General features: G+C 50.1%; 1 protein-coding gene across 1 annotated transcript in view; it reads right to left on the bottom strand.

Moving 5' to 3' along the window:
* LOC148519792 (inositol 1,4,5-triphosphate receptor associated 1-like) overlaps nt 1–27,188 on the bottom strand; it is a 286,091-nt gene that overhangs the window by 187,375 nt on the left and 71,528 nt on the right. Inside the window, exon 8 of the mRNA XM_088476085.1 lies at nt 25,666–25,788. Coding sequence (XP_088332211.1) covers nt 25,666–25,788 — 123 coding nt within the window. The remainder of the gene's footprint in view (nt 1–25,665; nt 25,789–27,188) is intronic.

Raw genomic sequence — 27,188 nt, 5'->3', positions numbered from 1 at the left:
AGTGTGCGATCACACGGTCTCTCCTATCAGTGTGTGATAAAACGGTCTCTCTTACCAGTGGGCTATAAAACGGTCTCTCCTACCAGTGGGCGATAAAACAGTCTCTCCTACCAGTGTGCGATCAATCGGTCTCTCCTACCAGTGTGCGATCAAACGGTCTCTCCTACCAGTGTGTGATCACACGGTCTCTCCTACCAGTGTGTGATCAAACGGTCTCTCCTTCCAGTGTGTGATCAAATGGTCTCTCCTACCAGTGTGTGATCACACGGTCTCTCCTACCAGTGTGTGATCAAATGGTCTCTCCTACCAGTGTGTAATAAAACATTCTCTCCTACCAGTGTGTGATCACACAGTCTCTCCTACCAGTGTGTGATCACACGGTTTCCTACCAGTGTGTGATCACACGTTCTCTCCAACCAGTGTGTGATCACACGGTCTCTCCTACCAGTGTGTGATCAATCAGTCTCTCCTACCAGTGTGTGATCACACGGTCTCTCCTACCAGTGTGTGATCAAACGGTCTCTCCTACCAGTGTGTGATCACATGGTCTCTCCTACCAGTGTGTGATCCAACGGTCTCTCCTACCAGTGTGTGTTCCAATGGTCTCTCCTACCAGTGTGTGATCAAACGGTCTCTCCTACCAGTGTGTGATCACACGGTCTCTCCTACCAGTGTGTGATCAAACGGTCTCTCCTACCAGTGTGTGATCAAATGGTCTCTCCTACCAGTGTGTGATCAAACGGTCTCTCCTACCAGTGTGTGATCAAACGGTCTCTCCTACCAGTGTGTGATCACACGGTTTCTCCTACCAGAGTATGATCAAATGGTCTCTCTTTCCAGTGTGCGATCAAACGGTCTCTCCTACCAGTGTGCGATAAAACGGTCTCTCCTACCAGTGTGCGATCAAACGGTCTCTCCTACCAGTGTGCGATCAAACGGTCTCTCCAACCAGTGTGCGATCAAACGGTCTCTCCTACCAGTGTGCGATCAAACGGTCTCTCCTACCAGTGTGCGATCACACGGTCTCTCCTACCAGTGTGTTATAAAACCGTCTCTCCTACCAGTGTGTTATAAAACGGTCTCTCCTACCAGTGTGTTATAAAACGGTCTCTCCTACCAGTGTGTGACCAAACGGTTTCCTACCAGTGTGTGATCACACTGTCTCTCCTACCAGTGTGTGATCACACGGTCTCTTCTACCAGTGTGTGATCAAACGGTCTTCCTACCAGTGTGTGATCAAATGGTCTCTCCTACCAGTGTGTGATCACACGGTCTCTCCTACCAGTGTGTGATCACACGGTCTCTCCTACCAGTGTGTGATCACACGGTCTCTCCTACCAGTGTGTGATCAAAAGGTTTCCTACCAGTGTGTGATCACACGGTCTCTCCTACCAGTGTGTGATCAAATGGTCTCTCCTACCAGTGTGTGATCAAATGGTCTCTCTTACCAGTGTGTGATCACACGGTCTCTCCTACCAGTGTGTGATCAAATGGTCTCTCTTACCAGTGTGTGATCACACGGTCTCTCCTACCAGTGTGTGATCACACGGTCTCTCCTACCAGTGTGCGATCAAACGGTCTCTCCTACCAGTGTGCGATCAAACGGTCTCTCCTACCAGTGTGCGATCAAACGGTCTCTCCTACCAGTGTGCGATAAAACGGTCTCTCCTACCAGTGTGTGATCACATGGTCTCTCCTACCAGTGTGTGATCAAACGGTTTCCTACCAGTGTGTGATCACACGGTCTCTCCTACCAGTGTGTGATCACACGGTCTCTCCTACCTGTGTGTGATCACACGGTCTCTTCTACCAGTGTGTGATCAAACGGTCTCTCCTACCAGTGTGTGATCAAATGGTCTCTCCTACCAGTGTGTGATCACACGGTCTCTCCTGCCAGTGTGTGATCACACGGTCTCCTTTACCAGTGTGTGATCACACGGTCTCTTCTACCAGTGTGTGATCACACGGTCTCTCCTACCAGTGTGTGATCACATGGTCTCTCCTACCAGTGTGTGATCAAACGGTTTCTCCTACCAGTGTGTGATCACACGGTCTCTCCTACCAGTGTGTGATCACACGGTCTCTCCTACCAGTGTGTGATCAAATGGCCTCTCCTACCAGTGTGTGATCACACGGTCTCTCCTACCAGTGTGTGATAAAACGGTCTCTCCTACCAGTGTGTGATCACACGGTCTCTCCTACCAGTGTGTGATCACACGGTATCTCCTACCAGTGTGTGATCAAACGGTCTCTCCTACCAGTGTGTGATCACACGGTCTCTCCTACCAGTGTGTGATCAAACGGTCTCTCCTACCAGTGTGAGATCAAACGGTCTCTCCTACCAGTGTGTGATCACACGGTCTCTCCTACCAGTGTGCGATAAATCGGTCTCTCCTACCAGTGTGCGATCAAACGCTCTCTCCTACCAGTGTGCGATCAAACGGTCTCTCCTACCAGTGTGTGATCACACGGTCTCCTTTACCAGTGTGTGATCACACGGTCTCTTCTACCAGTGTGTGATCACACGGTCTCTCCTACCAGTGTGTGATCACACGGTCTCTCCTACAAGTGTGTGATCAAACAGTCTCTCCTACCAGTGTGTGATCAAACGGTCTCTCCTACCAGTGTGTGATCACACGGTCTCTCCTACCAGTGTGTGATCAAACGGTTTCCTACCAGTTTGTGATCACACGGTCTCTCCTACCAGTGTGTGATCACACGGTCTCTCCTACCAGTGTGTGATCAAACGGTCTCCCCTACCAGTGTGTGATCACACGGTCTCTCCTACCAGTGTGTGATCACACGGTCTCTCCTACCAGTGTGTGATGACACGGTCTCTCCTACCAGTGTGTGATCAAACGGTCTCTCCTACCAGTGTGTGATCACACGATCTCTCCTACCAGTGTGTGATCAAACGGTCTCTCCTACCAGTGTGTGATCACATGGTCTCTCCTACCAGCGTGTGATCAAACGGTCTCTCCTACCAGTGTGTAATAAAACAGTCTCTCCTACCAGTGTGTGATCACACGGTCTCTCCTACCAGTGTGTGATCACATGGTATATTACCAGTGTGTGATCACACGTTCTCTCCTACCAGTGTGTGATCACACGGTCTCTCCTACCAGTGTGTGATCACACGGTCTCTCCTACCAGTGTGTGATCACACGGCCTCTCCTACCAGTGTGTGATCAAACGGTCTCTCCTACCAGTGTGTGATCACACGGTCTCTCCTACCAGTGTGTGATCCAACGGTCTCTCCTACCAGTGTGTGATCCAATGGTCTCTCCTACCAGTGTGTTATCAAACGGTCTCTCCTACCAGTGTGTGATCACACGGTCTCTCCTACCAGTGTGTGATAAAATGGTCTCTCCTACCAGTGTGTGATCAAACGGTCTCTCCTACCAGTGTGTGATCAAACGGTCTCTCCTACCAGTGTGTGATCAAACGGTCTCTCCTACCAGTGTGTGATCACACGGTTTCTCCTACCAGAGTGGGATCAAACGTTCTCTCCTTCCAGTGTGCGATCAAATGGTCTCTCCTACCAGTGTGCGACAAAACGGTCTCTCCTACCAGTGTGCGATCAACCGGTCTCTCCTACCACTGTACGATCAAACGGTCTCTCCTACCAGTGTGTGATCAAATGGTCTCTCCTACCAGTGTGCGATCAAATGGTCTCTCCTACCAGTGTGCGATCACACGGTCTCTCCTATCAGTGTGTGATAAAACGGTCTCTCTTACCAGTGGGCTATAAAACGGTCTCTCCTACCAGTGGGCGATAAAACGGTCTCTCCTACCAGTGTGCGATCAAACGGTCTCTCCTACCAGTGTGCGATCAAACGGTCTCTCCTACCAGTGTGTGATCACACGGTCTCTCCTACCAGTGTGTGATCAAACGGTCTCTCCTACCAGTGTGTGATCAAATGGTCTCTCCTACCAGTGTGTGATCACACGGTCTCTCCTACCAGTGTGTGATCAAACGGTCTCTCCTACCAGTGTGTAATAAAACGTTCTCTCCTACCAGTGTGTGATCACACGGTCACTCCTACCAGTGTGTGATCACACGGTTTCCTACCAGTGTGTGATCACACGTTCTCTCCTACCAGTGTGTGATCACACGGTCTCTCCTACCAGTGTGTGATCAATCAGTCTCTCCTACCAGTGTGTGATCACACGGTCTCTCCTACCAGTGTGTGATCAAACGGTCTCTCCTACCAGTGTGTGATCACACGGTCTCTCCTACCAGTGTGTGATCCAACGGTCTCTCCTACCAGTGTGTGATCCAATGGTCTCTCCTACCAGTGTGTGATCAAACGGTCTCTCCTACCAGTGTGTGATCACACGGTCTCCTACCAGTGTGTGATCAAACGGTCTCTCCTACCAGTGTGTGATCAAACGGTCTCTCCTACCAGTGTGTAATCAAACGGTCTCTCCTACCAGTGTGTGATCACACGGTCTCTCCTACCAGTGTGTGATCAAACGGTCTCTCCTACCAGTGTGTGATCACACGGTCTCTCCTACCAGTGTGTGATCCAACGGTCTCTCCTACCAGTGTGTGTTCCAATGGTCTCTCCTACCAGTGTGTGATCAAACGGTCTCTCCTACCAGTGTGTGATCACACGGTCTCTCCTACCAGTGTGTGATCAAACGGTCTCTCCTACCAGTGTGTGATCAAATGGTCTCTCCTACCAGTGTGCGATCAAATGGTCTCTCCTACCAGTGTGCGATCACACGGTTTCTCCTACCAGAGTTTGATCAAATGGTCTCTCTTTCCAGTGTGCGATCAAACGGTCTCTCCTACCAGTGTGCGATCAACCGGTCTCTCCTACCACTGTACGATCAAACGGTCTCTCCTACCAGTGTGTGATCAAATGGTCTCTCCTACCAGTGTGCGATCAAATGGTCTCTCCTACCAGTGTGCGATCACACGGTCTCTCCTATCAGTGTGTGATAAAACGGTCTCTCTTACCAGTGGGCTATAAAACGGTCTCTCCTACCAGTGGGCGATAAAACGGTCTCTCCTACCAGTGTGCGATCAAACGGTCTCTCCTACCAGTGTGCGATCAAACGGTCTCTCCTACCAGTGTGTGATCACACGGTCTCTCCTACCAGTGTGTGATCAAACGGTCTCTCCTACCAGTGTGTGATCAAATGGTCTCTCCTACCAGTGTGTGATCACACGGTCTCTCCTACCAGTGTGTGATCAAACGGTCTCTCCTACCAGTGTGTAATAAAACGTTCTCTCCTACCAGTGTGTGATCACACGGTCACTCCTACCAGTGTGTGATCACACGGTTTCCTACCAGTGTGTGATCACACGTTCTCTCCTACCAGTGTGTGATCACACGGTCTCTCCTACCAGTGTGTGATCAATCAGTCTCTCCTACCAGTGTGTGATCACACGGTCTCTCCTACCAGTGTGTGATCAAACGGTCTCTCCTACCAGTGTGTGATCACACGGTCTCTCCTACCAGTGTGTGATCCAACGGTCTCTCCTACCAGTGTGTGATCCAATGGTCTCTCCTACCAGTGTGTGATCAAACGGTCTCTCCTACCAGTGTGTGATCACACGGTCTCCTACCAGTGTGTGATCAAACGGTCTCTCCTACCAGTGTGTGATCAAACGGTCTCTCCTACCAGTGTGTAATCAAACGGTCTCTCCTACCAGTGTGTGATCACACGGTCTCTCCTACCAGTGTGTGATCAAACGGTCTCTCCTACCAGTGTGCGATAAAACGGTCTCTCCTACCAGTGTGTGATCACATGGTCTCTCCTACCAGTGTGTGATCAAACGGTTTCCTACCAGTGTGTGATCACACGGTCTCTCCTACCAGTGTGTGATCACACGGTCTCTCCTACCTGTGTGTGATCACACGGTCTCTTCTACCAGTGTGTGATCAAACGGTCTCTCCTACCAGTGTGTGATCAAATGGTCTCTCCTACCAGTGTGTGATCACACGGTCTCTCCTGCCAGTGTGTGATCACACGGTCTCCTTTACCAGTGTGTGATCACACGGTCTCTTCTACCAGTGTGTGATCACACGGTCTCTCCTACCAGTGTGTGATCACATGGTCTCTCCTACCAGTGTGTGATCAAACGGTTTCTCCTACCAGTGTGTGATCACACGGTCTCTCCTACCAGTGTGTGATCACACGGTCTCTCCTACCAGTGTGTGATCAAATGGCCTCTCCTACCAGTGTGTGATCACACGGTCTCTCCTACCAGTGTGTGATAAAACGGTCTCTCCTACCAGTGTGTGATCACACGGTCTCTCCTACCAGTGTGTGATCACACGGTATCTCCTACCAGTGTGTGATCAAACGGTCTCTCCTACCAGTGTGTGATCACACGGTCTCTCCTACCAGTGTGTGATCAAACGGTCTCTCCTACCAGTGTGAGATCAAACGGTCTCTCCTACCAGTGTGTGATCACACGGTCTCTCCTACCAGTGTGCGATAAATCGGTCTCTCCTACCAGTGTGCGATCAAACGCTCTCTCCTACCAGTGTGCGATCAAACGGTCTCTCCTACCAGTGTGTGATCACACGGTCTCCTTTACCAGTGTGTGATCACACGGTCTCTTCTACCAGTGTGTGATCACACGGTCTCTCCTACCAGTGTGTGATCACACGGTCTCTCCTACAAGTGTGTGATCAAACAGTCTCTCCTACCAGTGTGTGATCAAACGGTCTCTCCTACCAGTGTGTGATCACACGGTCTCTCCTACCAGTGTGTGATCAAACGGTTTCCTACCAGTTTGTGATCACACGGTCTCTCCTACCAGTGTGTGATCACACGGTCTCTCCTACCAGTGTGTGATCAAACGGTCTCCCCTACCAGTGTGTGATCACACGGTCTCTCCTACCAGTGTGTGATCACACGGTCTCTCCTACCAGTGTGTGATGACACGGTCTCTCCTACCAGTGTGTGATCAAACGGTCTCTCCTACCAGTGTGTGATCACACGATCTCTCCTACCAGTGTGTGATCAAACGGTCTCTCCTACCAGTGTGTGATCACATGGTCTCTCCTACCAGCGTGTGATCAAACGGTCTCTCCTACCAGTGTGTAATAAAACAGTCTCTCCTACCAGTGTGTGATCACACGGTCTCTCCTACCAGTGTGTGATCACATGGTATATTACCAGTGTGTGATCACACGTTCTCTCCTACCAGTGTGTGATCACACGGTCTCTCCTACCAGTGTGTGATCACACGGTCTCTCCTACCAGTGTGTGATCACACGGCCTCTCCTACCAGTGTGTGATCAAACGGTCTCTCCTACCAGTGTGTGATCACACGGTCTCTCCTACCAGTGTGTGATCCAACGGTCTCTCCTACCAGTGTGTGATCCAATGGTCTCTCCTACCAGTGTGTTATCAAACGGTCTCTCCTACCAGTGTGTGATCACACGGTCTCTCCTACCAGTGTGTGATAAAATGGTCTCTCCTACCAGTGTGTGATCAAACGGTCTCTCCTACCAGTGTGTGATCAAACGGTCTCTCCTACCAGTGTGTGATCAAACGGTCTCTCCTACCAGTGTGTGATCACACGGTTTCTCCTACCAGAGTGGGATCAAACGTTCTCTCCTTCCAGTGTGCGATCAAATGGTCTCTCCTACCAGTGTGCGACAAAACGGTCTCTCCTACCAGTGTGCGATCAACCGGTCTCTCCTACCACTGTACGATCAAACGGTCTCTCCTACCAGTGTGTGATCAAATGGTCTCTCCTACCAGTGTGCGATCAAATGGTCTCTCCTACCAGTGTGCGATCACACGGTCTCTCCTATCAGTGTGTGATAAAACGGTCTCTCTTACCAGTGGGCTATAAAACGGTCTCTCCTACCAGTGGGCGATAAAACGGTCTCTCCTACCAGTGTGCGATCAAACGGTCTCTCCTACCAGTGTGCGATCAAACGGTCTCTCCTACCAGTGTGTGATCACACGGTCTCTCCTACCAGTGTGTGATCAAACGGTCTCTCCTACCAGTGTGTGATCAAATGGTCTCTCCTACCAGTGTGTGATCACACGGTCTCTCCTACCAGTGTGTGATCAAACGGTCTCTCCTACCAGTGTGTAATAAAACGTTCTCTCCTACCAGTGTGTGATCACACGGTCACTCCTACCAGTGTGTGATCACACGGTTTCCTACCAGTGTGTGATCACACGTTCTCTCCTACCAGTGTGTGATCACACGGTCTCTCCTACCAGTGTGTGATCAATCAGTCTCTCCTACCAGTGTGTGATCACACGGTCTCTCCTACCAGTGTGTGATCAAACGGTCTCTCCTACCAGTGTGTGATCACACGGTCTCTCCTACCAGTGTGTGATCCAACGGTCTCTCCTACCAGTGTGTGATCCAATGGTCTCTCCTACCAGTGTGTGATCAAACGGTCTCTCCTACCAGTGTGTGATCACACGGTCTCCTACCAGTGTGTGATCAAACGGTCTCTCCTACCAGTGTGTGATCAAACGGTCTCTCCTACCAGTGTGTAATCAAACGGTCTCTCCTACCAGTGTGTGATCACACGGTCTCTCCTACCAGTGTGTGATCAAACGGTCTCTCCTACCAGTGTGTGATCACACGGTCTCTCCTACCAGTGTGTGATCCAACGGTCTCTCCTACCAGTGTGTGTTCCAATGGTCTCTCCTACCAGTGTGTGATCAAACGGTCTCTCCTACCAGTGTGTGATCACACGGTCTCTCCTACCAGTGTGTGATCAAACGGTCTCTCCTACCAGTGTGTGATCAAATGGTCTCTCCTACCAGTGTGCGATCAAATGGTCTCTCCTACCAGTGTGCGATCACACGGTTTCTCCTACCAGAGTTTGATCAAATGGTCTCTCTTTCCAGTGTGCGATCAAACGGTCTCTCCTACCAGTGTGCGATCAACCGGTCTCTCCTACCACTGTACGATCAAACGGTCTCTCCTACCAGTGTGTGATCAAATGGTCTCTCCTACCAGTGTGCGATCAAATGGTCTCTCCTACCAGTGTGCGATCACACGGTCTCTCCTATCAGTGTGTGATAAAACGGTCTCTCTTACCAGTGGGCTATAAAACGGTCTCTCCTACCAGTGGGCGATAAAACGGTCTCTCCTACCAGTGTGCGATCAAACGGTCTCTCCTACCAGTGTGCGATCAAACGGTCTCTCCTACCAGTGTGTGATCACACGGTCTCTCCTACCAGTGTGTGATCAAACGGTCTCTCCTACCAGTGTGTGATCAAATGGTCTCTCCTACCAGTGTGTGATCACACGGTCTCTCCTACCAGTGTGTGATCAAACGGTCTCTCCTACCAGTGTGTAATAAAACGTTCTCTCCTACCAGTGTGTGATCACACGGTCACTCCTACCAGTGTGTGATCACACGGTTTCCTACCAGTGTGTGATCACACGTTCTCTCCTACCAGTGTGTGATCACACGGTCTCTCCTACCAGTGTGTGATCAATCAGTCTCTCCTACCAGTGTGTGATCACACGGTCTCTCCTACCAGTGTGTGATCAAACGGTCTCTCCTACCAGTGTGTGATCACACGGTCTCTCCTACCAGTGTGTGATCCAACGGTCTCTCCTACCAGTGTGTGATCCAATGGTCTCTCCTACCAGTGTGTGATCAAACGGTCTCTCCTACCAGTGTGTGATCACACGGTCTCCTACCAGTGTGTGATCAAACGGTCTCTCCTACCAGTGTGTGATCAAACGGTCTCTCCTACCAGTGTGTAATCAAACGGTCTCTCCTACCAGTGTGTGATCACACGGTCTCTCCTACCAGTGTGTGATCAAACGGTCTCTCCTACCAGTGTGTGATCACACGGTCTCTCCTACCAGTGTGTGATCCAACGGTCTCTCCTACCAGTGTGTGTTCCAATGGTCTCTCCTACCAGTGTGTGATCAAACGGTCTCTCCTACCAGTGTGTGATCACACGGTCTCTCCTACCAGTGTGTGATCAAACGGTCTCTCCTACCAGTGTGTGATCAAATGGTCTCTCCTACCAGTGTGTGATCAAACGGTCTCTCCTACCAGTGTGTGATCAAACGGTCTCTCCTACCAGTGTGTGATCACACGGTTTCTCCTACCAGAGTTTGATCAAATGGTCTCTCTTTCCAGTGTGCGATCAAACGGTCTCTCCTACCAGTGTGCGATAAAACGGTCTCTCCTACCAGTGTGCGATCAAACGGTCTCTCCAACCAGTGTGCGATCAAACGGTCTCTCCTACCAGTGTGCGATCAAACGGTCTCTCCTACCAGTGTGCGATCACACGGTCTCTCCTACCAGTGTGTTATAAAACCGTCTCTCCTACCAGTGTGTTATAAAACGGTCTCTCCTACCAGTGTGTTATAAAACGGTCTCTCCTACCAGTGTGTGACCAAACGGTTTCCTACCAGTGTGTGATCACACGGTCTCTCCTACCAGTGTGTGATCACACGGTCTCTTCTACCAGTGTGTGATCAAACGGTCTTCCTACCAGTGTGTGATCAAATGGTCTCTCCTACCAGTGTGTGATCACACGGTCTCTCCTACCAGTGTGTGATCACACGGTCTCTCCTACCAGTGTGTGATCACACGGTCTCTCCTACCAGTGTGTGATCAAAAGGTTTCCTACCAGTGTGTGATCACACGGTCTCTCCTACCAGTGTGTGATCAAATGGTCTCTCCTACCAGTGTGTGATCAAATGGTCTCTCTTACCAGTGTGTGATCACACGGTCTCTCCTACCAGTGTGTGATCAAATGGTCTCTCTTACCAGTGTGTGATCACACGGTCTCTCCTACCAGTGTGTGATCACACGGTCTCTCCTACCAGTGTGCGATCAAACGGTCTCTCCTACCAGTGTGCGATCAAACGGTCTCTCCTACCAGTGTGCGATCAAACGGTCTCTCCTACCAGTGTGCGATAAAACGGTCTCTCCTACCAGTGTGTGATCACATGGTCTCTCCTACCAGTGTGTGATCAAACGGTTTCCTACCAGTGTGTGATCACACGGTCTCTCCTACCAGTGTGTGATCACACGGTCTCTCCTACCTTTGTGTGATCACACGGTCTCTTCTACCAGTGTGTGATCAAACGGTCTCTCCTACCAGTGTGTGATCAAATGGTCTCTCCTACCAGTGTGTGATCACACGGTCTCTCCTGCCAGTGTGTGATCACACGGTCTCCTTTACCAGTGTGTGATCACACGGTCTCTTCTACCAGTGTGTGATCACACGGTCTCTCCTACCAGTGTGTGATCACATGGTCTCTCCTACCAGTGTGTGATCAAACGGTTTCTCCTACCAGTGTGTGATCACACGGTCTCTCCTACCAGTGTGTGATCACACGGTCTCTCCTACCAGTGTGTGATCAAATGGCCTCTCCTACCAGTGTGTGATCACACGGTCTCTCCTACCAGTGTGTGATAAAACGGTCTCTCCTACCAGTGTGTGATCACACGGTCTCTCCTACCAGTGTGTGATCACACGGTATCTCCTACCAGTGTGTGATCAAACGGTCTCTCCTACCAGTGTGTGATCACACGGTCTCTCCTACCAGTGTGTGATCAAACGGTCTCTCCTACCAGTGTGAGATCAAACGGTCTCTCCTACCAGTGTGTGATCACACGGTCTCTCCTACCAGTGTGCGATAAATCGGTCTCTCCTACCAGTGTGCGATCAAACGGTCTCTCCTACCAGTGTGCGATCAAACGGTCTCTCCTACCAGTGTGCGATAAAACGGTCTCTCCTACCAGTGTGTGATCACATGGTCTCTCCTACCAGTGTGTGATCAAACGGTTTCCTACCAGTGTGTGATCACACGGTCTCTCCTACCAGTGTGTGATCACACGGTCTCTCCTACCTTTGTGTGATCACACGGTCTCTTCTACCAGTGTGTGATCAAACGGTCTCTCCTACCAGTGTGTGATCAAATGGTCTCTCCTACCAGTGTGTGATCACACGGTCTCTCCTGCCAGTGTGTGATCACACGGTCTCCTTTACCAGTGTGTGATCACACGGTCTCTTCTACCAGTGTGTGATCACACGGTCTCTCCTACCAGTGTGTGATCACATGGTCTCTCCTACCAGTGTGTGATCAAACGGTTTCTCCTACCAGTGTGTGATCACACGGTCTCTCCTACCAGTGTGTGATCACACGGTCTCTCCTACCAGTGTGTGATCAAATGGCCTCTCCTACCAGTGTGTGATCACACGGTCTCTCCTACCAGTGTGTGATAAAACGGTCTCTCCTACCAGTGTGTGATCACACGGTCTCTCCTACCAGTGTGTGATCACACGGTATCTCCTACCAGTGTGTGATCAAACGGTCTCTCCTACCAGTGTGTGATCACACGGTCTCTCCTACCAGTGTGTGATCAAACGGTCTCTCCTACCAGTGTGAGATCAAACGGTCTCTCCTACCAGTGTGTGATCACACGGTCTCTCCTACCAGTGTGCGATAAATCGGTCTCTCCTACCAGTGTGCGATCAAACGCTCTCTCCTACCAGTGTGCGATCAAACGGTCTCTCCTACCAGTGTGTGATCACACGGTCTCCTTTACCAGTGTGTGATCACACGGTCTCTTCTACCAGTGTGTGATCACACGGTCTCTCCTACCAGTGTGTGATCACACGGTCTCTCCTACAAGTGTGTGATCAAACGGTCTCTCCTACCAGTGTGTGATCAAATGGTCTCTCCTACCAGTGTGTGATCACACGGTCTCTCCTACCAGTGTGTGATCAAACGGTTTCCTACCAGTTTGTGATCACACGGTTTCTCCTACCAGTGTGTGATCACACGGTCTCTCCTACCAGTGTGTGATCAAACGGTCTCCCCTACCAGTGTGTGATCACACGGTCTCTCCTACCAGTGTGTGATCACACGGTCTCTCCTACCAGTGTGTGATCACACGGTCTCTCCTACCAGTGTGTGATGACACGGTCTCTCCTACCAGTGTGTGATCAAACGGTCTCTCCTACCAGTGTGTGATCACACGATCTCTCCTACCAGTGTGTGATCAAACGGTCTCTCCTACCAGTGTGTGATCACATGGTCTCTCCTACCAGCGTGTGATCAAACGGTCTCTCCTACCAGTGTGTAATAAAACAGTCTCTCCTACCAGTGTGTGATCACACGGTCTCTCCTACCAGTGTGTGATCACATGGTATATTACCAGTGTGTGATCACACGGTCTCTCCTACCAGTGTGTGATCACATGGTATATTACCAGTGTGTGATGACACGGTCTCTCCGACCAGTGTGTGATCACACGGTCTCTCCTACCAGTGTGTGATCACACGGTCTCTCCTACCAGTGTGTGATCAAATGGCCTCTCCTACCAGTGTGTGATCACACGGTCTCTCCTACCAGTGTGTGATAAAACGGTCTCTCCTACCAGTGTGTGATCACACGGTCTCTCCTACCAGTGTGTGATCACACGGTATCTCCTACCAGTGTGTGATCAAACGGTCTCTCCTACCAGTGTGTGATCACACGGTCTCTCCTACCAGTGTGTGATCAAACGGTCTCTCCTACCAGTGTGAGATCAAACGGTCTCTCCTACCAGTGTTTGATCACACGGTCTCTCCTACCAGTGTGCGATAAATCGGTCTCTCCTACCAGTGTGCGATCAAACGCTCTCTCCTACCAGTGTGCGATCAAACGGTCTCTCCTACCAGTGTGTGATCACACGGTCTCCTTTACCAGTGTGTGATCACACGGTCTCTTCTACCAGTGTGTGATCACACGGTCTCTCCTACCAGTGTGTGATCACACGGTCTCTCCTACAAGTGTGTGATCAAACGGTCTCTCCTACCAGTGTGTGATCAAACGGTCTCTCCTACCAGTGTGTGATCACACGGTCTCTCCTACCAGTGTGTGATCAAACGGTTTCCTACCAGTTTGTGATCACACGGTCTCTCCTACCAGTGTGTGATCACACGGTCTCTCCTACCAGTGTGTGATCAAACGGTCTCCCCTACCAGTGTGTGATCACACGGTCTCTAATACCAGTGTGTGATCACACGGTCTCTCCTACCAGTGTGTGATCACACGGTCTCTCCTACCAGTGTGTGATGACACGGTCTCTCCTACCAGTGTGTGATCAAACGGTCTCTCCTACCAGTGTGTGATCACACGATCTCTCCTACCAGTGTGTGATCAAACGGTCTCTCCTACCAGTGTGTGATCACATGTTCTCTCCTACCAGCATGTGATCAAACGGTCTCTCCTACCAGTGTGTAATAAAACAGTCTCTCCTACCAGTGTGTGATCGCACGGTCTCTCCTACCAGTGTGTGATCACATGGTATATTACCAGTGTGTGATCACACGTTCTCTCCTACCAGTGTGTGATCACACGGTCTCTCCTACCAGTGTGTGATCACACGGTCTCTCCTACCAGTGTGTGATCACACGGCCTCTCCTACCAGTGTGTGATCAAACGGTCTCTCCTACCAGTGTGTGATCACACGGTCTCTCCTACCAGTGTGTGATCCAACGGTCTCTCCTACCAGTGTGTGATCCAATGGTGTCTCCTACCAGTGTGTTATCAAACGGTCTCTCCTACCAGTGTGTGATCACACGGTCTCTCCTACCAGTGTGTGATAAAATGGTCTCTCCTACCAGTGTGTGATCAAACGGTCTCTCCTACCAGTGTGTGATCAAACGGTCTCTCCTACCAGTGTGTGATCAAACGGTCTCTCCTACCAGTGTGTGATCACACGGTTTCTCCTACCAGAGTGGGATCAAACGTTCTCTCCTTCCAGTGTGTGATCAAATGGTCTCTCCTACCAGTGTGCGACAAAACGGTCTCTCCTACCAGTGTGCGATCAACCGGTCTCTCCTACCACTGTACGATCAAACGGTCTCTCCTACCAGTGTGCGATCAAACGGTCTCTCCTACCAGTGTGCGATCAAACGGTCTCTCCTACCAGTGTGCGATCACACGGTCTCTCCTATCAGTGTGTGATAAAACGGTCTCTCTTACCAGTGGGCTATAAAACGGTCTCTCCTACCAGTGGGCGATAAAACGGTCTCTCCTACCAGTGTGCGATCAAACGGTCTCTCCTACCAGTGTGCGATCAAACGGTCTCTCCTACCAGTGTGTGATCACACGGTCTCTCCTACCAGTGTGTGATCAAACAGTCTCTCCTACCAGTGTGTGATCAAATGGTCTCTCCTACCAGTGTGTGATCACACGGTCTCTCCTACCAGTGTGTGATCAAACGGTCTCTCCTACCAGTGTGTAATAAAACGTTCTCTCCTACCAGTGTGTGATCACACGGTCACTCCTACCAGTGTGTGATCACACGGTTTCCTACCAGTGTGTGATCACACGTTCTCTCCTACCAGTGTGTGATCACACGGTCTCTCCTACCAGTGTGTGATCAATCAGTCTCTCCTACCAGTGTGTGATCACACGGTCTCTCCTACCAGTGTGTGATCAAACGGTCTCTCCTACCAGTGTGTGATCACACGGTCTCTCCTACCAGTGTGTGATCCAACGGTCTCTCCTACCAGTGTGTGATCCAATGGTCTCTCCAACCAGTGTGTGATCAAACGGTCTCTCCTACCAGTGTGTGATCACACAGTCTCCTACCAGTGTGTGATCAAACGGTCTCTCCTACCAGTGTGTGATCAAACGGTCTCTCCTACCAGTGTGTAATCAAACGGTCTCTCCTACCAGTGTGTGATCACACGGTTTCTCCTACCAGAGTGGGATCAAATGGTCTCTCTTTCCAGTGTGCGATCAAACGGTCTCTCCTACCAGTGTGCGATAAAACGGTCTCTCCTACCAGTGTGCGATCAAACGGTCTCACCTACCAGTGTGCGATCAAACGGTCTCTCCTACCAGTGTGCGATCAAACGGTCTCTCCTACCAGTGTGCGATCACACGGTCTCTCCTACCAGTGTGTTATAAAACGGTGTCTCCTACAAGTGTGTTATAAAACGGTCTCTCCTACCAGTGTGTTATAAAACGGTCTCTCCTACCAGTGTGTGACCAAACGGTTTCCTACCAGTGTGTGATCACACGGTCTCTCCTACCAGTGTGTGATCACACGGTCTCTCCTACCAGTGTGTGATCACACGGTCTCTTCTACCAGTGTGTGATCAAACGGTCTTCCTACCAGTGTGTGATCAAATGGTCTCTACTACCAGTGTGTGATCACACGGTCTCTCCTACCAGTGTGTGATCACACGGTCTCTCCTACCAGTGTGTGATCACACGGTCTCTCCTACCAGTGTGTGATCAAACGGTTTCCTACCAGTGTGTGATCACACGGTCTCTCCTACCAGTGTGTGATCAAATGGTCTCTCCTACCAGTGTGTGATCAAATGGTCTCTCTTACCAGTGTGTGATCACACGGTCTCTCCTACCAGTGTGTGATCAAATGGTCTCTCTTACCAGTGTGTGATCACACGGTCTCTCCAACCAGTGTGTGATCACACGGTCCCTCCTACCCGTGTGTGATCACACGGTCTCTCCTACCAGTGTGTGATCAAACGGTCTCTCCTACCAGTGTGTGATCACACGGTCTCTCCTACCAGTGTGTGATCACACGGTCTCTCCTACCAGTGTGTGATCAAACGGTCTCTCCTACCAGTGTGTGATCAAACGGTCTCTCCTACCAGTGTGTGATCACATGGTCTCTCCTACCAGTGTGTGATCAAACGGTCTCTCCTACAAGTGTGCGATCAAACGGTCTCTCCTACCAGTGTGCGATCAAACGGTCTCTCCTACCAGTGTGCGATCAAACGGTCTCTCCTACCAGTGTGCGATCAAACGGTCTCTCCTACCAGTGTGCAATAAAACGGTCTCTCCTACCAGTGTGTGATAAAACGGTCTCTCCTACCAGTGTGTGATCACACGGTCTCTCCTACCAGTGTGTGATCAAACGGTTTCCTACCAGTGTGTGATCACACGGTCTCTCCTACCAGTGTGTGATCACACGGTCTCTCCTACCAGTGTGTGATCACACAGTCTCCTTTACCAGTGTGTGATCACACGGTCTGTTCTACCAGTGTGTGATCACACGGTCTCTCCTACCAGTGTGTGATCACATGGTCTCTCCTACCAGTGTGTGATAAAACGGTCTCTCCTACCAGTGTGTGATCACACGGTCTCTCCTACCAGTGTGTGATCACACAGTATCTCCTACCAGTGTGTGATCAAACGGTGTCTCCTACCAGTGTGTGATCACACGGTCTCTCCTACCAGTGTGTGATCAAACGGTCTCTCCTACCAGTGTGAGATCAAACGGTCTCTCCTACCAGTGTGTGATCAAACGGTCTCTCCTACCAGTGTGCGATAAATCGGTCTCTCCTACCAGTGTGTTATAAAACGGTCTCTCCTACCAGTGTGCGATCAAACGGTCTCTCCTACCAGTGTGCGATCAAACGGTCTCTCCTACCAGTGTGTGATCACACGGTCTCCTTTACCAGTGTGTGATCACACGGTCTGTTCTACCAGTGTGTGATCACACGGTCTCTCCTACCAGTGTGTGATCACATGGTCTCTCCTACCAGTGTGTGATAAAACGGTCTCTCCTACCAGTGTGTGATCACACGGTCTCTCCTACCAGTGTGTGATCACACGGTATCTCCTACCAGTGTGTGATCAAACGGTGTCTCCTACCAGTGTGTGATCACACGGTCTCTCCTACCAGTGTGTGATCAAACGGTCTCTCCTACCAGTGTGAGATCAAACGGTCTCTCCTACCAGTGTGTGATCAAACGGTCTCTCCTACCAGTGTGCGATAAATCGGTCTCTCCTACCAGTGTGTTATAAAACGGTCTCTCCTACCAGTGTGCGATCAAACGGTCTCTCCTACCAGTGTGCGATCAAACGGTCTCTCCTACCAGTGTGTGATCACACGGTCTCCTTTACCAGTGTGTGATCACACGGTCTCTTCTACCAGTGTGTGATCACACGGTCTCTCCTACCAGTGTGTGATCACACGGTCTCTCCTGCAAGTGTGTGATCAAACGGTCTCTCCTACCAGTGTGCGATCAAACGGTCTCTCCTACCAGTGTGCGATCACACGGTCTCTCCTACCAGTGTGTGATCAAACGGTTTCCTACCAGTGTGTGATCACATGGTCTCTCCTACCAGTGTGTGATCACACTGTCTCTCCTACCAGTGTGTGATCAAATGGTCTCCCCTACCAGTGTGTGATCACACGGTCTCTCCTACCAGTGTGTGATCAAATGGTCTCTCCTACCAGTGTGTGATCACATGGTCTCTCCTACCAGTGTGTGATCACACTGTCTCTCCTACCAGTGTGTGATCAAATGGTCTCCCCTACCAGTGTGTGATCACACGGTCTCTCCTACCAGTGTGTGAACACACGGTCTCTCCTACCAGTGTGTGATCACACGGTCTCTCCTACCAGTGTGTGATCACACGGTCTCTCCTACCAGTGTGTGATCAAACGGTCTCTCCTACCAGTGTGTGATCACACGATCTCTCCTACCAGTGTGTGATCAAACGGTCTCTCCTACCAGTGTGTGATCACACGGTCTCTCCTACCAGTGTGTGATCACACGTTCTCTCCTACCAGTGTGTGATCACACGGTCTCTCCTACCAGTGTGTGATCAAACGGTCTCTCCTACCAGTGTGTGATCAAACGGTCTCTCCTATAAGTGTGTGATCTCACGGTCTCTCCTACCAGTGTGTGATCATACGGTCTCTCCTACCAGTGTATAATAAAATGGTCTCTCCTACCAGTGTGTGATCACATGGTCTCTCCTACCAGTGTGTGATCACACGGATTCCTACCAGTGTGTGATCACACGTTCTCTCCTACCAGTGTGTGATCACACGGTCTCTCCTACCAGTGTGTGATCAATCAGTCTCTCCTACCAGTGTGTGATCACACGGTCTCTCCTACCAGTGTGTGATCACATGGTCTCTCCTACCAGTGTGTGATCACACGGTCTCTCCTACCAGTGTGTGATCACACGGCCTCTCCTACCAGTGTGTGATCAAACGGTCTCTCCTACCAGTGTGTGATCACACGGTCTCTCCTACCAGTGTGTGATCCAACGGTCTCTCCTACCAGTGTGTGATCCAACGGTCTCTCCTACCAGTGTGTGATCAAACGGTCTCTCCTACCAGTGTGTGATCACACGGTCTCTCCTACCAGTGTGTGATCAAACGGTCTCTCCTACCAGTGTGTGATCAAACGGTCTCTCCTACCAGTGTGTGATCAAACGGTCTCTCCTACCAGTGTGTGATCAAACGGTCTCTCCTACCAGTGTGTGATCAAACGGTCTCTCCTACCAGTGTGTAATCAAACGGTCTCTCCTACCAGTGTGTGATCACACGGTTTCTCCTACCAGAGTGGGATCAAATGGTCTCTCTTTCCAGTGTGCGATCAAACGGTCTCTCCTACCAGTGTGCGATAAAACGGTCTCTCCTACCAGTGTGCGATCAAACGGTCTCTCCTACCAGTGTGCGATCAAACGGTCTCACCTACCAGTGTGCGATCAAACGGTCTCTCCTACCAGTGTGCGATCAAACGGTCTCTCCTACCAGTGTGCGATCACACGGTCTCTCCTACCAGTGTGTTATAAAACGGTGTCTCCTACAAGTGTGTTATAAAACGGTCTCTCCTACCAGTGTGTTATAAAACGGTCTCTCCTACCAGTGTGTGACCAAACGGTTTCCTACCAGTGTGTGATCACACGGTCTCTCCTACCAGTGTGTGATCACACGGTCTCTCCTACCAGTGTGTGATCACACGGTCTCTTCTACCAGTGTGTGATCAAACGGTCTTCCTACCAGTGTGTGATCAAATGGTCTCTCCTACCAGTGTGTGATCACACGGTCTCTCCTACCAGTGTGTGATCACACGGTCTCTCCTACCAGTGTGTGATCACACGGTCTCTCCTACCAGTGTGTGATCAAACGGTTTCCTACCAGTGTGTGATCACACGGTCTCTCCTACCAGTGTGTGATCAAATGGTCTCTCCTACCAGTGTGTGCTCAAATGGTCTCTCTTACCAGTGTGTGATCACACGGTCTCTCCTACCAGTGTGTGATCAAATGGTCTCTCTTACCAGTGTGTGATCACACGGTCTCCCCTACCAGTGTGTGATCACACGGTCCCTCCTACCCGTGTGTGATCACACGGTCTCTCCTACCAGTGTGTGATCAAACGGTCTCTCCTACCAGTGTGTGATCACACGGTCTCTCCTACCAGTGTGTGATCACACGGTCTCTCCTACAAGTGTGCGATCAAACGGTCTCTCCTACCAGTGTGCGATCAAACGGTCTCTCCTACCAGTGTGCGATCAAACGGTCTCTCCTACCAGTGTGCGATAAAACGGTCTCTCCTACCAGTGTGTGATAAAACGGTCTCTCCTACCAGTGTGTGATCACACGGTCTCTCCTACCAGTGTGTGATCAAACGGTTTCCTACCAGTGTGTGATCACACGGTCTCTCCTACCAGTGTGTGATCACACGGTCTCTCCTACCAGTGTGTGATCACACAGTCTCCTTTACCAGTGTGTGATCACACGGTCTGTTCTACCAGTGTGTGATCACACGGTCTCTCCTACCAGTGTGTGATCACATGGTCTCTCCTACCAGTGTGTGATAAAACGGTCTCTCCTACCAGTGTGTGATCACACGGTCTCTCCTACCAGTGTGTGATCACACGGTATCTCCTACCAGTGTGTGATCAAACGGTGTCTCCTACCAGTGTGTGATCACACGGTCTCTCCTACCAGTGTGTGATCAAACGGTCTCTCCTACCAGTGTTAGATCAAACGGTCTCTCCTACCAGTGTGTGATCAAACGGTCTCTCCTACCAGTGTGCGATAAATCGGTCTCTCCTACCAGTGTGTTATAAAACGGTCTCTCCTACCAGTGTGCGATCAAACGGTCTCTCCTACCAGTGTGCGATCAAACGGTCTCTCCTACCAGTGTGTGATCAAACGGTCTCTCCTATAAGTGTGTGATCACACGGTCTCTCCTACCAGTGTGTGATCATACGGTCTCTCCTACCAGTGTATAATAAAATGGTCTCTCCTACCAGTGTGTGATCACATGGTCTCTCCTACCAGTGTGTGATCACACGGATTCCTACCAGTGTGTGATCACACGTTCTCTCCTACCAGTGTGTGATCACACGGTCTCTCCTACCAGTGTGTGATCAATCAGTCTCTCCTACCAGTGTGTGATCACACGGTCTCTCCTACCAGTGTGTGATCACATGGTCTCTCCTACCAGTGTGTGATCACACGGTCTCTCCTACCAGTGTGTGATCACACGGCCTCTCCTACCAGTGTGTGATCAAACGGTCTCTCCTACCAGTGTGTGATCACACGGTCTCTCCTACCAGTGTGTGATCCAATGGTCTCTCCTACCAGTGTGTGATCCAACGGTCTCTCCTACCAGTGTGTGATCAAACGGTCTCTCCTACCAGTGTGTGATCACACGGTCTCTCCTACCAGTGTGTGATCAAACGGTCTCTCCTACCAGTGTGTGATCAAACGGTCTCTCCTACCAGTGTGTGATCAAACGGTCTCTCCTACCAGTGTGTGATCAAACGGTCTCTCCTACCAGTGTGTGATCACACGGTTTCTCCTACCAGAGTGGATTCAAACGTTCTCTCCTTCCAGTGTGTGATCACACGGTCTCTCCTGCAAGTGTGTGATCAAACGGTCTCTCCTACCAGTGTGTGATCAAACGGTCTCTCCTATAAGTGTGTGATCACACGGTCTCTCCTACCAGTGTGTGATCATACGGTCTCTCCTACCAGTGTATAATAAAATGGTCTCTCCTACCAGTGTGTGATCACATGGTCTCTCCTACCAGTGTGTGATCACACGGATTCATACCAGTGTGTGATCACACGTTCTCTCCTACCAGTGTGTGATCACACGGTCTCTCCTACCAGTGTGTGATCAATCAGTCTCTCCTACCAGTGTGTGATCACACGGTCTCTCCTACCAGTGTGTGATCACATGGTCTCTCCTACCAGTGTGTGATCACACGGTCTCTCCTACCAGTGTGTGATCACACGGCCTCTCCTACCAGTGTGTGATCAAACGGTCTCTCCTACCAGTGTGTGATCACACGGTCTCTCCTACCAGTGTGTGATCCAATGGTCTCTCCTACCAGTGTGTGATCCAACGGTCTCTCCTACCAGTGTGTGATCAAACGGTCTCTCCTACCAGTGTGTGATCACACGGTCTCTCCTACCAGTGTGTGATCAAACGGTCTCTCCTACCAGTGTGTGATCAAACGGTCTCTCCTACCAGTGTGTGATCAAACGGTCTCTCCTACCAGTGTGTGATCAAACGGTCTCTCCTACCAGTGTGTGATCACACGGTTTCTCCTACCAGAGTGGATTCAAACGTTCTCTCCTTCCAGTGTGCGATCAAACGGTCTCTCCTACCAGTGTGCGATAAAACGGTCTCTCCTACAAGTGTGCGATCAAACGGTCTCTCCTACCAGTGTGCGATCAAACGGTCTCTCCTACCAGTGTGCGATCAAACGGTCTCTCCTACCAGTGTGCGATCAAACGGTCTCTCCTACCAGTGTGCGATCACACGGTCTCTCCTACCAGTGTGAGATCAAACGGTCTCTCCTACAAGTGTGTGATAAAACGGTCTCTCCTACCAGTGTGTGATCACATGGTCTCTCCTACCAGTGTGTGATCACATGGTCTCTCCTATCAGTGTGTGATCAAACGGTCTCTCCTACCAGTGTGTGATCAAACGGTCTCTCCTACCAGTGTGTGATCACACGGTCTCTCCTACCAGTGTGTGATCAAACGGTCTCTCCTACTAGTGTGTAATAAAATGGTCTCTCCTACCAGTGTGTGATCACACGGTCTCTCCTACCAGTGTGTGATCACACGTTTTCCTACCAGTGTGCGATCACACGGTCTCTCCTACCAGTGTGCGATCACACGGTCTCTCCTACCAGTGTGTGATAAAACAGTCTCTCCTACCAGTGTGTGATAAAACAGTCTCTCAAACCAGTGTGTGATCAAACGGCCTCTCCTACCAGTGTGTGATCAAATGGCCTCTCCTACCAGTGGGTGATCAAACGGTCTCTCTTACCAGTGGGCTATAAAATGGTCTCTCCTACCAGTGGGCGATAAAACAGTCTCTCCTACCAGTGTGCGATTAAACGGTCTCTCCTACCAGTGTGCGATCAAACGGTTTCTCCTACCAGTGTGCGATCACACGGTCTCTCCTACCAGTGTGAGATCAAACGGTCTCTCCTACCAGTGTGTGATAAAACGGTCTCTCCTACAAGTGTGTGATCACATGGTCTCTCCTACCAGTGTGTGATCACACGGTCTCTCCTATCTGTGTGTGATCAAACGGTCTCTCCTACCAGTGTGTGATCACACGGTCTCTCCTACCAGTGTGTGATCAAACGGTCTCTCCTACCAGTGTGTGATCACACGGTCTCTCCTACCAGTGTGTGATCAAATGGTCTCTCCTACCAGTGTGTAATAAAATGGTCTCTCCTACCAGTGTGTGATCACATGGTCTCTCCTACCAGTGTGTGATCACACGGTTTCCTACCAGTGTGCGATCACACGGTCTCTCCTACCAGTGTGCGATCACACGGTCTCTCCTACCAGTGTGTGATAAAACAGTCTCTCCTACCAGTGTGTGATAAAACAGTCTCTCAAACCAGTGTGTGATCAAACGGCCTCTCCTACCAGTGTGTGATCAAATGGCCTCTCCTACCAGTGTGTGATCAAACGGTCTCTCCTACCAGTGTGTGTTCAAACTGTCTCTCCTACCAGTGTGTGATCAAACTGTCTCTCCTACCAGTGTGTGATCAAACTGTCTCTCCTACCAGTGTGTGATCAAACGGTCTCTCCTACCAGTGTGTGATCAAATGGTCTCTCCTACCAGTGTGTGATCAAACGGTCTCTCCTACCAGTGTGTGATCAAACGTTCTCTCCTACCAGTGTGTGATCACACGGTCTCTCCTACCAGTGTGTGATCAAACGGTCTCTCCTACCAGTGTGCGATCAAACGGTCTCTCCTTCCAGTGTGCGATCAAACGGTCTCTCCTACCAGTGTGCGATCACACGGTCTCTCCTACCAGTGTGCGATAAAACGGTCTCTCCTACCAGTGTGTTATAAAACGGTCTCTCCTACCAGTGTGCAATAAAACGGTCTCTCCTACCAGTGTGCGATAAAACGGTTTCTCTCCTACCAGTGTGCGATAAAACGGTCTCTCCTACCAGTGTGCGATCAAACGGTCTCTCCTACCAGTGTGCGATCACACGGTCTCTCCTACCAATGTGTGATAAAACGGTCTCTCCTACCAGTGTGTTATAAAACGGTCTCTCCTACCAGTGTGCGATCAAACGGTCTCTCCTACCAGTGTGTGATAAAACAGTCTCTCCTACCAGTGTGTGATAAAAGTCTCTCCTACCAGTGTGTGATAAAACAGTCTCTCCTACCAGTGTGTGATAAAACAGTCTCTCCTACCAGTGTGTGATAAAACGGTCTCTCCTACCAGTGTGCGATCAAACGGTCTCTCCTACCAGTGTGCGATCAAACGGTCTCTCCTACCAGTGTATGATAAAACGGTCTCTCCTACCAGTGTGTGATCACACGGTCTCTCCTACCTGTGTGTGATCACACGGTCTCTCCTACCAGTGTGTTATAAAACGGTCTCTCCTACCAGTGTGTGATCAAACGGTCTCTCCTACCAGTGTGTGATCAAACTGTCTCTACTACCAGTGTGTGATCACACGGTCTCTCCTACCAGTGTGTGTTAAACTTTGAGACACGATGGCTGTTTTCCAGTTATTAAAAGGTCAACATGTAGCGTGACTGCCTATTGTTCTGTAATGTCCAGAAGACTCCAGAATTAGGGCCTGATTCAGAGCCGCTCATAAGCGGCCTCTCATTCGCTCTGAGTGATGTTTGCCCAACTGCGCATGCATACGGATCGTTATACGCATGCGCGAACCAGTCAGTGCGGTTGAAATTCTTGCGCTCGCAAAATAGCGAATGCCTGATAATTTGAGTGACAGAATGAGGCGTATGTGGGTGGTAACAGGGGAAGGTGCTTGAAAACGGGGAGTGGAGATCAGAACGCAGGCGTGCTTAAAGGTCAAAACGGTTTATGGGTGTGCATAATTAAAACAGCAGCGTCATTGACCACGTCACTGGGTTATTTTATAGCCAGAACTGCTCGCATGATTGTGGTAGCAAAAACCAACCACAAGAATAGCGAGCAGTTCATACGCTGGTCGATGTACTCGATTAATCTAATAAATAGCGGACATGACGTAGGATGCGAGCAAGTTTTGTTCGCTCGTTCAGACCTAGAGGCGTGAACAGACCGAAAAGAGCGAACGGTTCATTTGAATAGCCACCCCTATTTTCTGGACGAGCGAATTGCATCCGGCTCTGAATCCGGCCCTTAGTGTTAGACCTCCCAAACTCCCAAGAGATCAGGCAAAGCTCCCATAATAGCGACTGCATGCCTGCAACAGGATGCATCTGACTTCATGCAGCCGCACCAACCAAGAGGCCTGATGATGCAGCAATATTTTTCTGGCCCTCACAGGATCATCTAGGGGCCCGTCAGATTAAAAATAGTCATTTGATTTCTATCAGCACTACAGGATTGATAAAATATATAGTATCAATGTACTACTTTAATAAATCTACAGGCCCTGTGTTAGTAGGATGCTGTTACCCCTTGTTGAAAGCCTCCTCCTCAATCTTAGCCTTAATCTCGGCACTGATGTCCTCTGGACAATTGGCTCCCGTCATCGGCATCTGCATCTCAGAACCATCTGTATCCACAGCTGACTTTCCACTGGTGAAATGAAAGTGAAACACATTAGTTATATATCACTATACACAGTAATTAAATTGCAGAAACATATCATTATACTGAATATCTATTCTCATATACAGGTGGTGGCCAATATCCCATGGGTACATGAGGGACACCAGGCTTATTGGGAGCAAGGTCTTCCAGATAGGTTATAGCTCAGGTGCTAATTATACAAAAAACATCTCAGCATGATCAGGTTTCTGTACAGAATGCTGGATAAGTTCGGATGGCACAGCTGCCGAGGAGAACTCTGGGAGAGTGGTAGAAGCATGGAACTCAGAGGGAAAATCAATGGAAAGCAATGAACAGACCAGGAACCTCAGGCTTATGCATTAATGTGAATAAGAAGGCAAACCAGAAGAGCAAGGAGCGGAAAATGTCACACTGATAAGAGCAGTAGAAGTAAAAAGGTTTTGCAAATCTTAGCTGGGTTGCATAACACAGATAATGGGCTACAGAGGAAGACCATTATTCGGTGATCCAGCTCTTGTGCACAAACTGTGAATGAGGCATCGGCTAGTGACACCCACTTCCATTGTGTCTCCTTTTCTGTCTGCTCCCATATTGAATTACCATGTACTGGCCTGGACTGTTTACAGACCCCATTTTGCCATTCGCTTCTCAATACTGGACATTTCTTTGGATTACTCACTAAAAGTTTGTAGCTGCTCCTGAGCATCTCACCCACTATATTTCATATGGACAGAGCTTGTTGTACCCATACCTGTCCTATGGTCCCAGCTTGTTCTATCCATACCTGTCCTATGGTCCCAGCTTGTTCTATCCATTCCTGTCCTATGGATCCAGCTTGTTGTACCCATACCTGTCCTACGGACCCAGCTTGTTGTACCCATACCTGTCCTATGCACCCAGCTTGTTGTACCCATACCTGTCCTATGGACCCAGCTTGTTTTACCCATACCTGTCCTATGGACCCAGCTTTTTGTACCCATACCTGTCCTATGGACCCAGCTTGTTGTACCCATACCTGTCCTATGGACCCAGCTTGTTGTACCCATACCTGTCCTATGGACCCAGCTTGTTGTACCCATACCTGTCCTATGGACCCAGCTTGTTGTACCCATACCTGTCCTATGGACCCAGCTTGTGGTACCCATACCTGTCCTTCTGACCCAGCTTGTTGTACCCATGCCTGTCCTATGGACCCAGCTTGTTGTACACATACCTGTCCTATGGACCCAGCTTGTTGTACCCATACCTGTCCTATGGACCCAGCATGTTCTATCCATACCTGTCCTATGGACCCAGCTTGTTGTACCCATACCTGTCCTATGGACCCAGCTTGTTGTACCCATACCTGTCCTATGGACCCAGCTTGTTGTACCAATACCTGTCCTTCTGACCCAGCTTGTTGTACC

This window comes from Taudactylus pleione, unplaced genomic scaffold, assembly GCF_031769625.1.
Source record: "Taudactylus pleione unplaced genomic scaffold, aTauple2 ptg000182l, whole genome shotgun sequence".
NCBI classification, from domain to species: Eukaryota; Metazoa; Chordata; class Amphibia; order Anura; family Myobatrachidae; genus Taudactylus; species Taudactylus pleione.
Note: the sequence above shows the minus strand (reverse complement) of the source record. Positions and strands in the feature narration are given on the sequence as shown.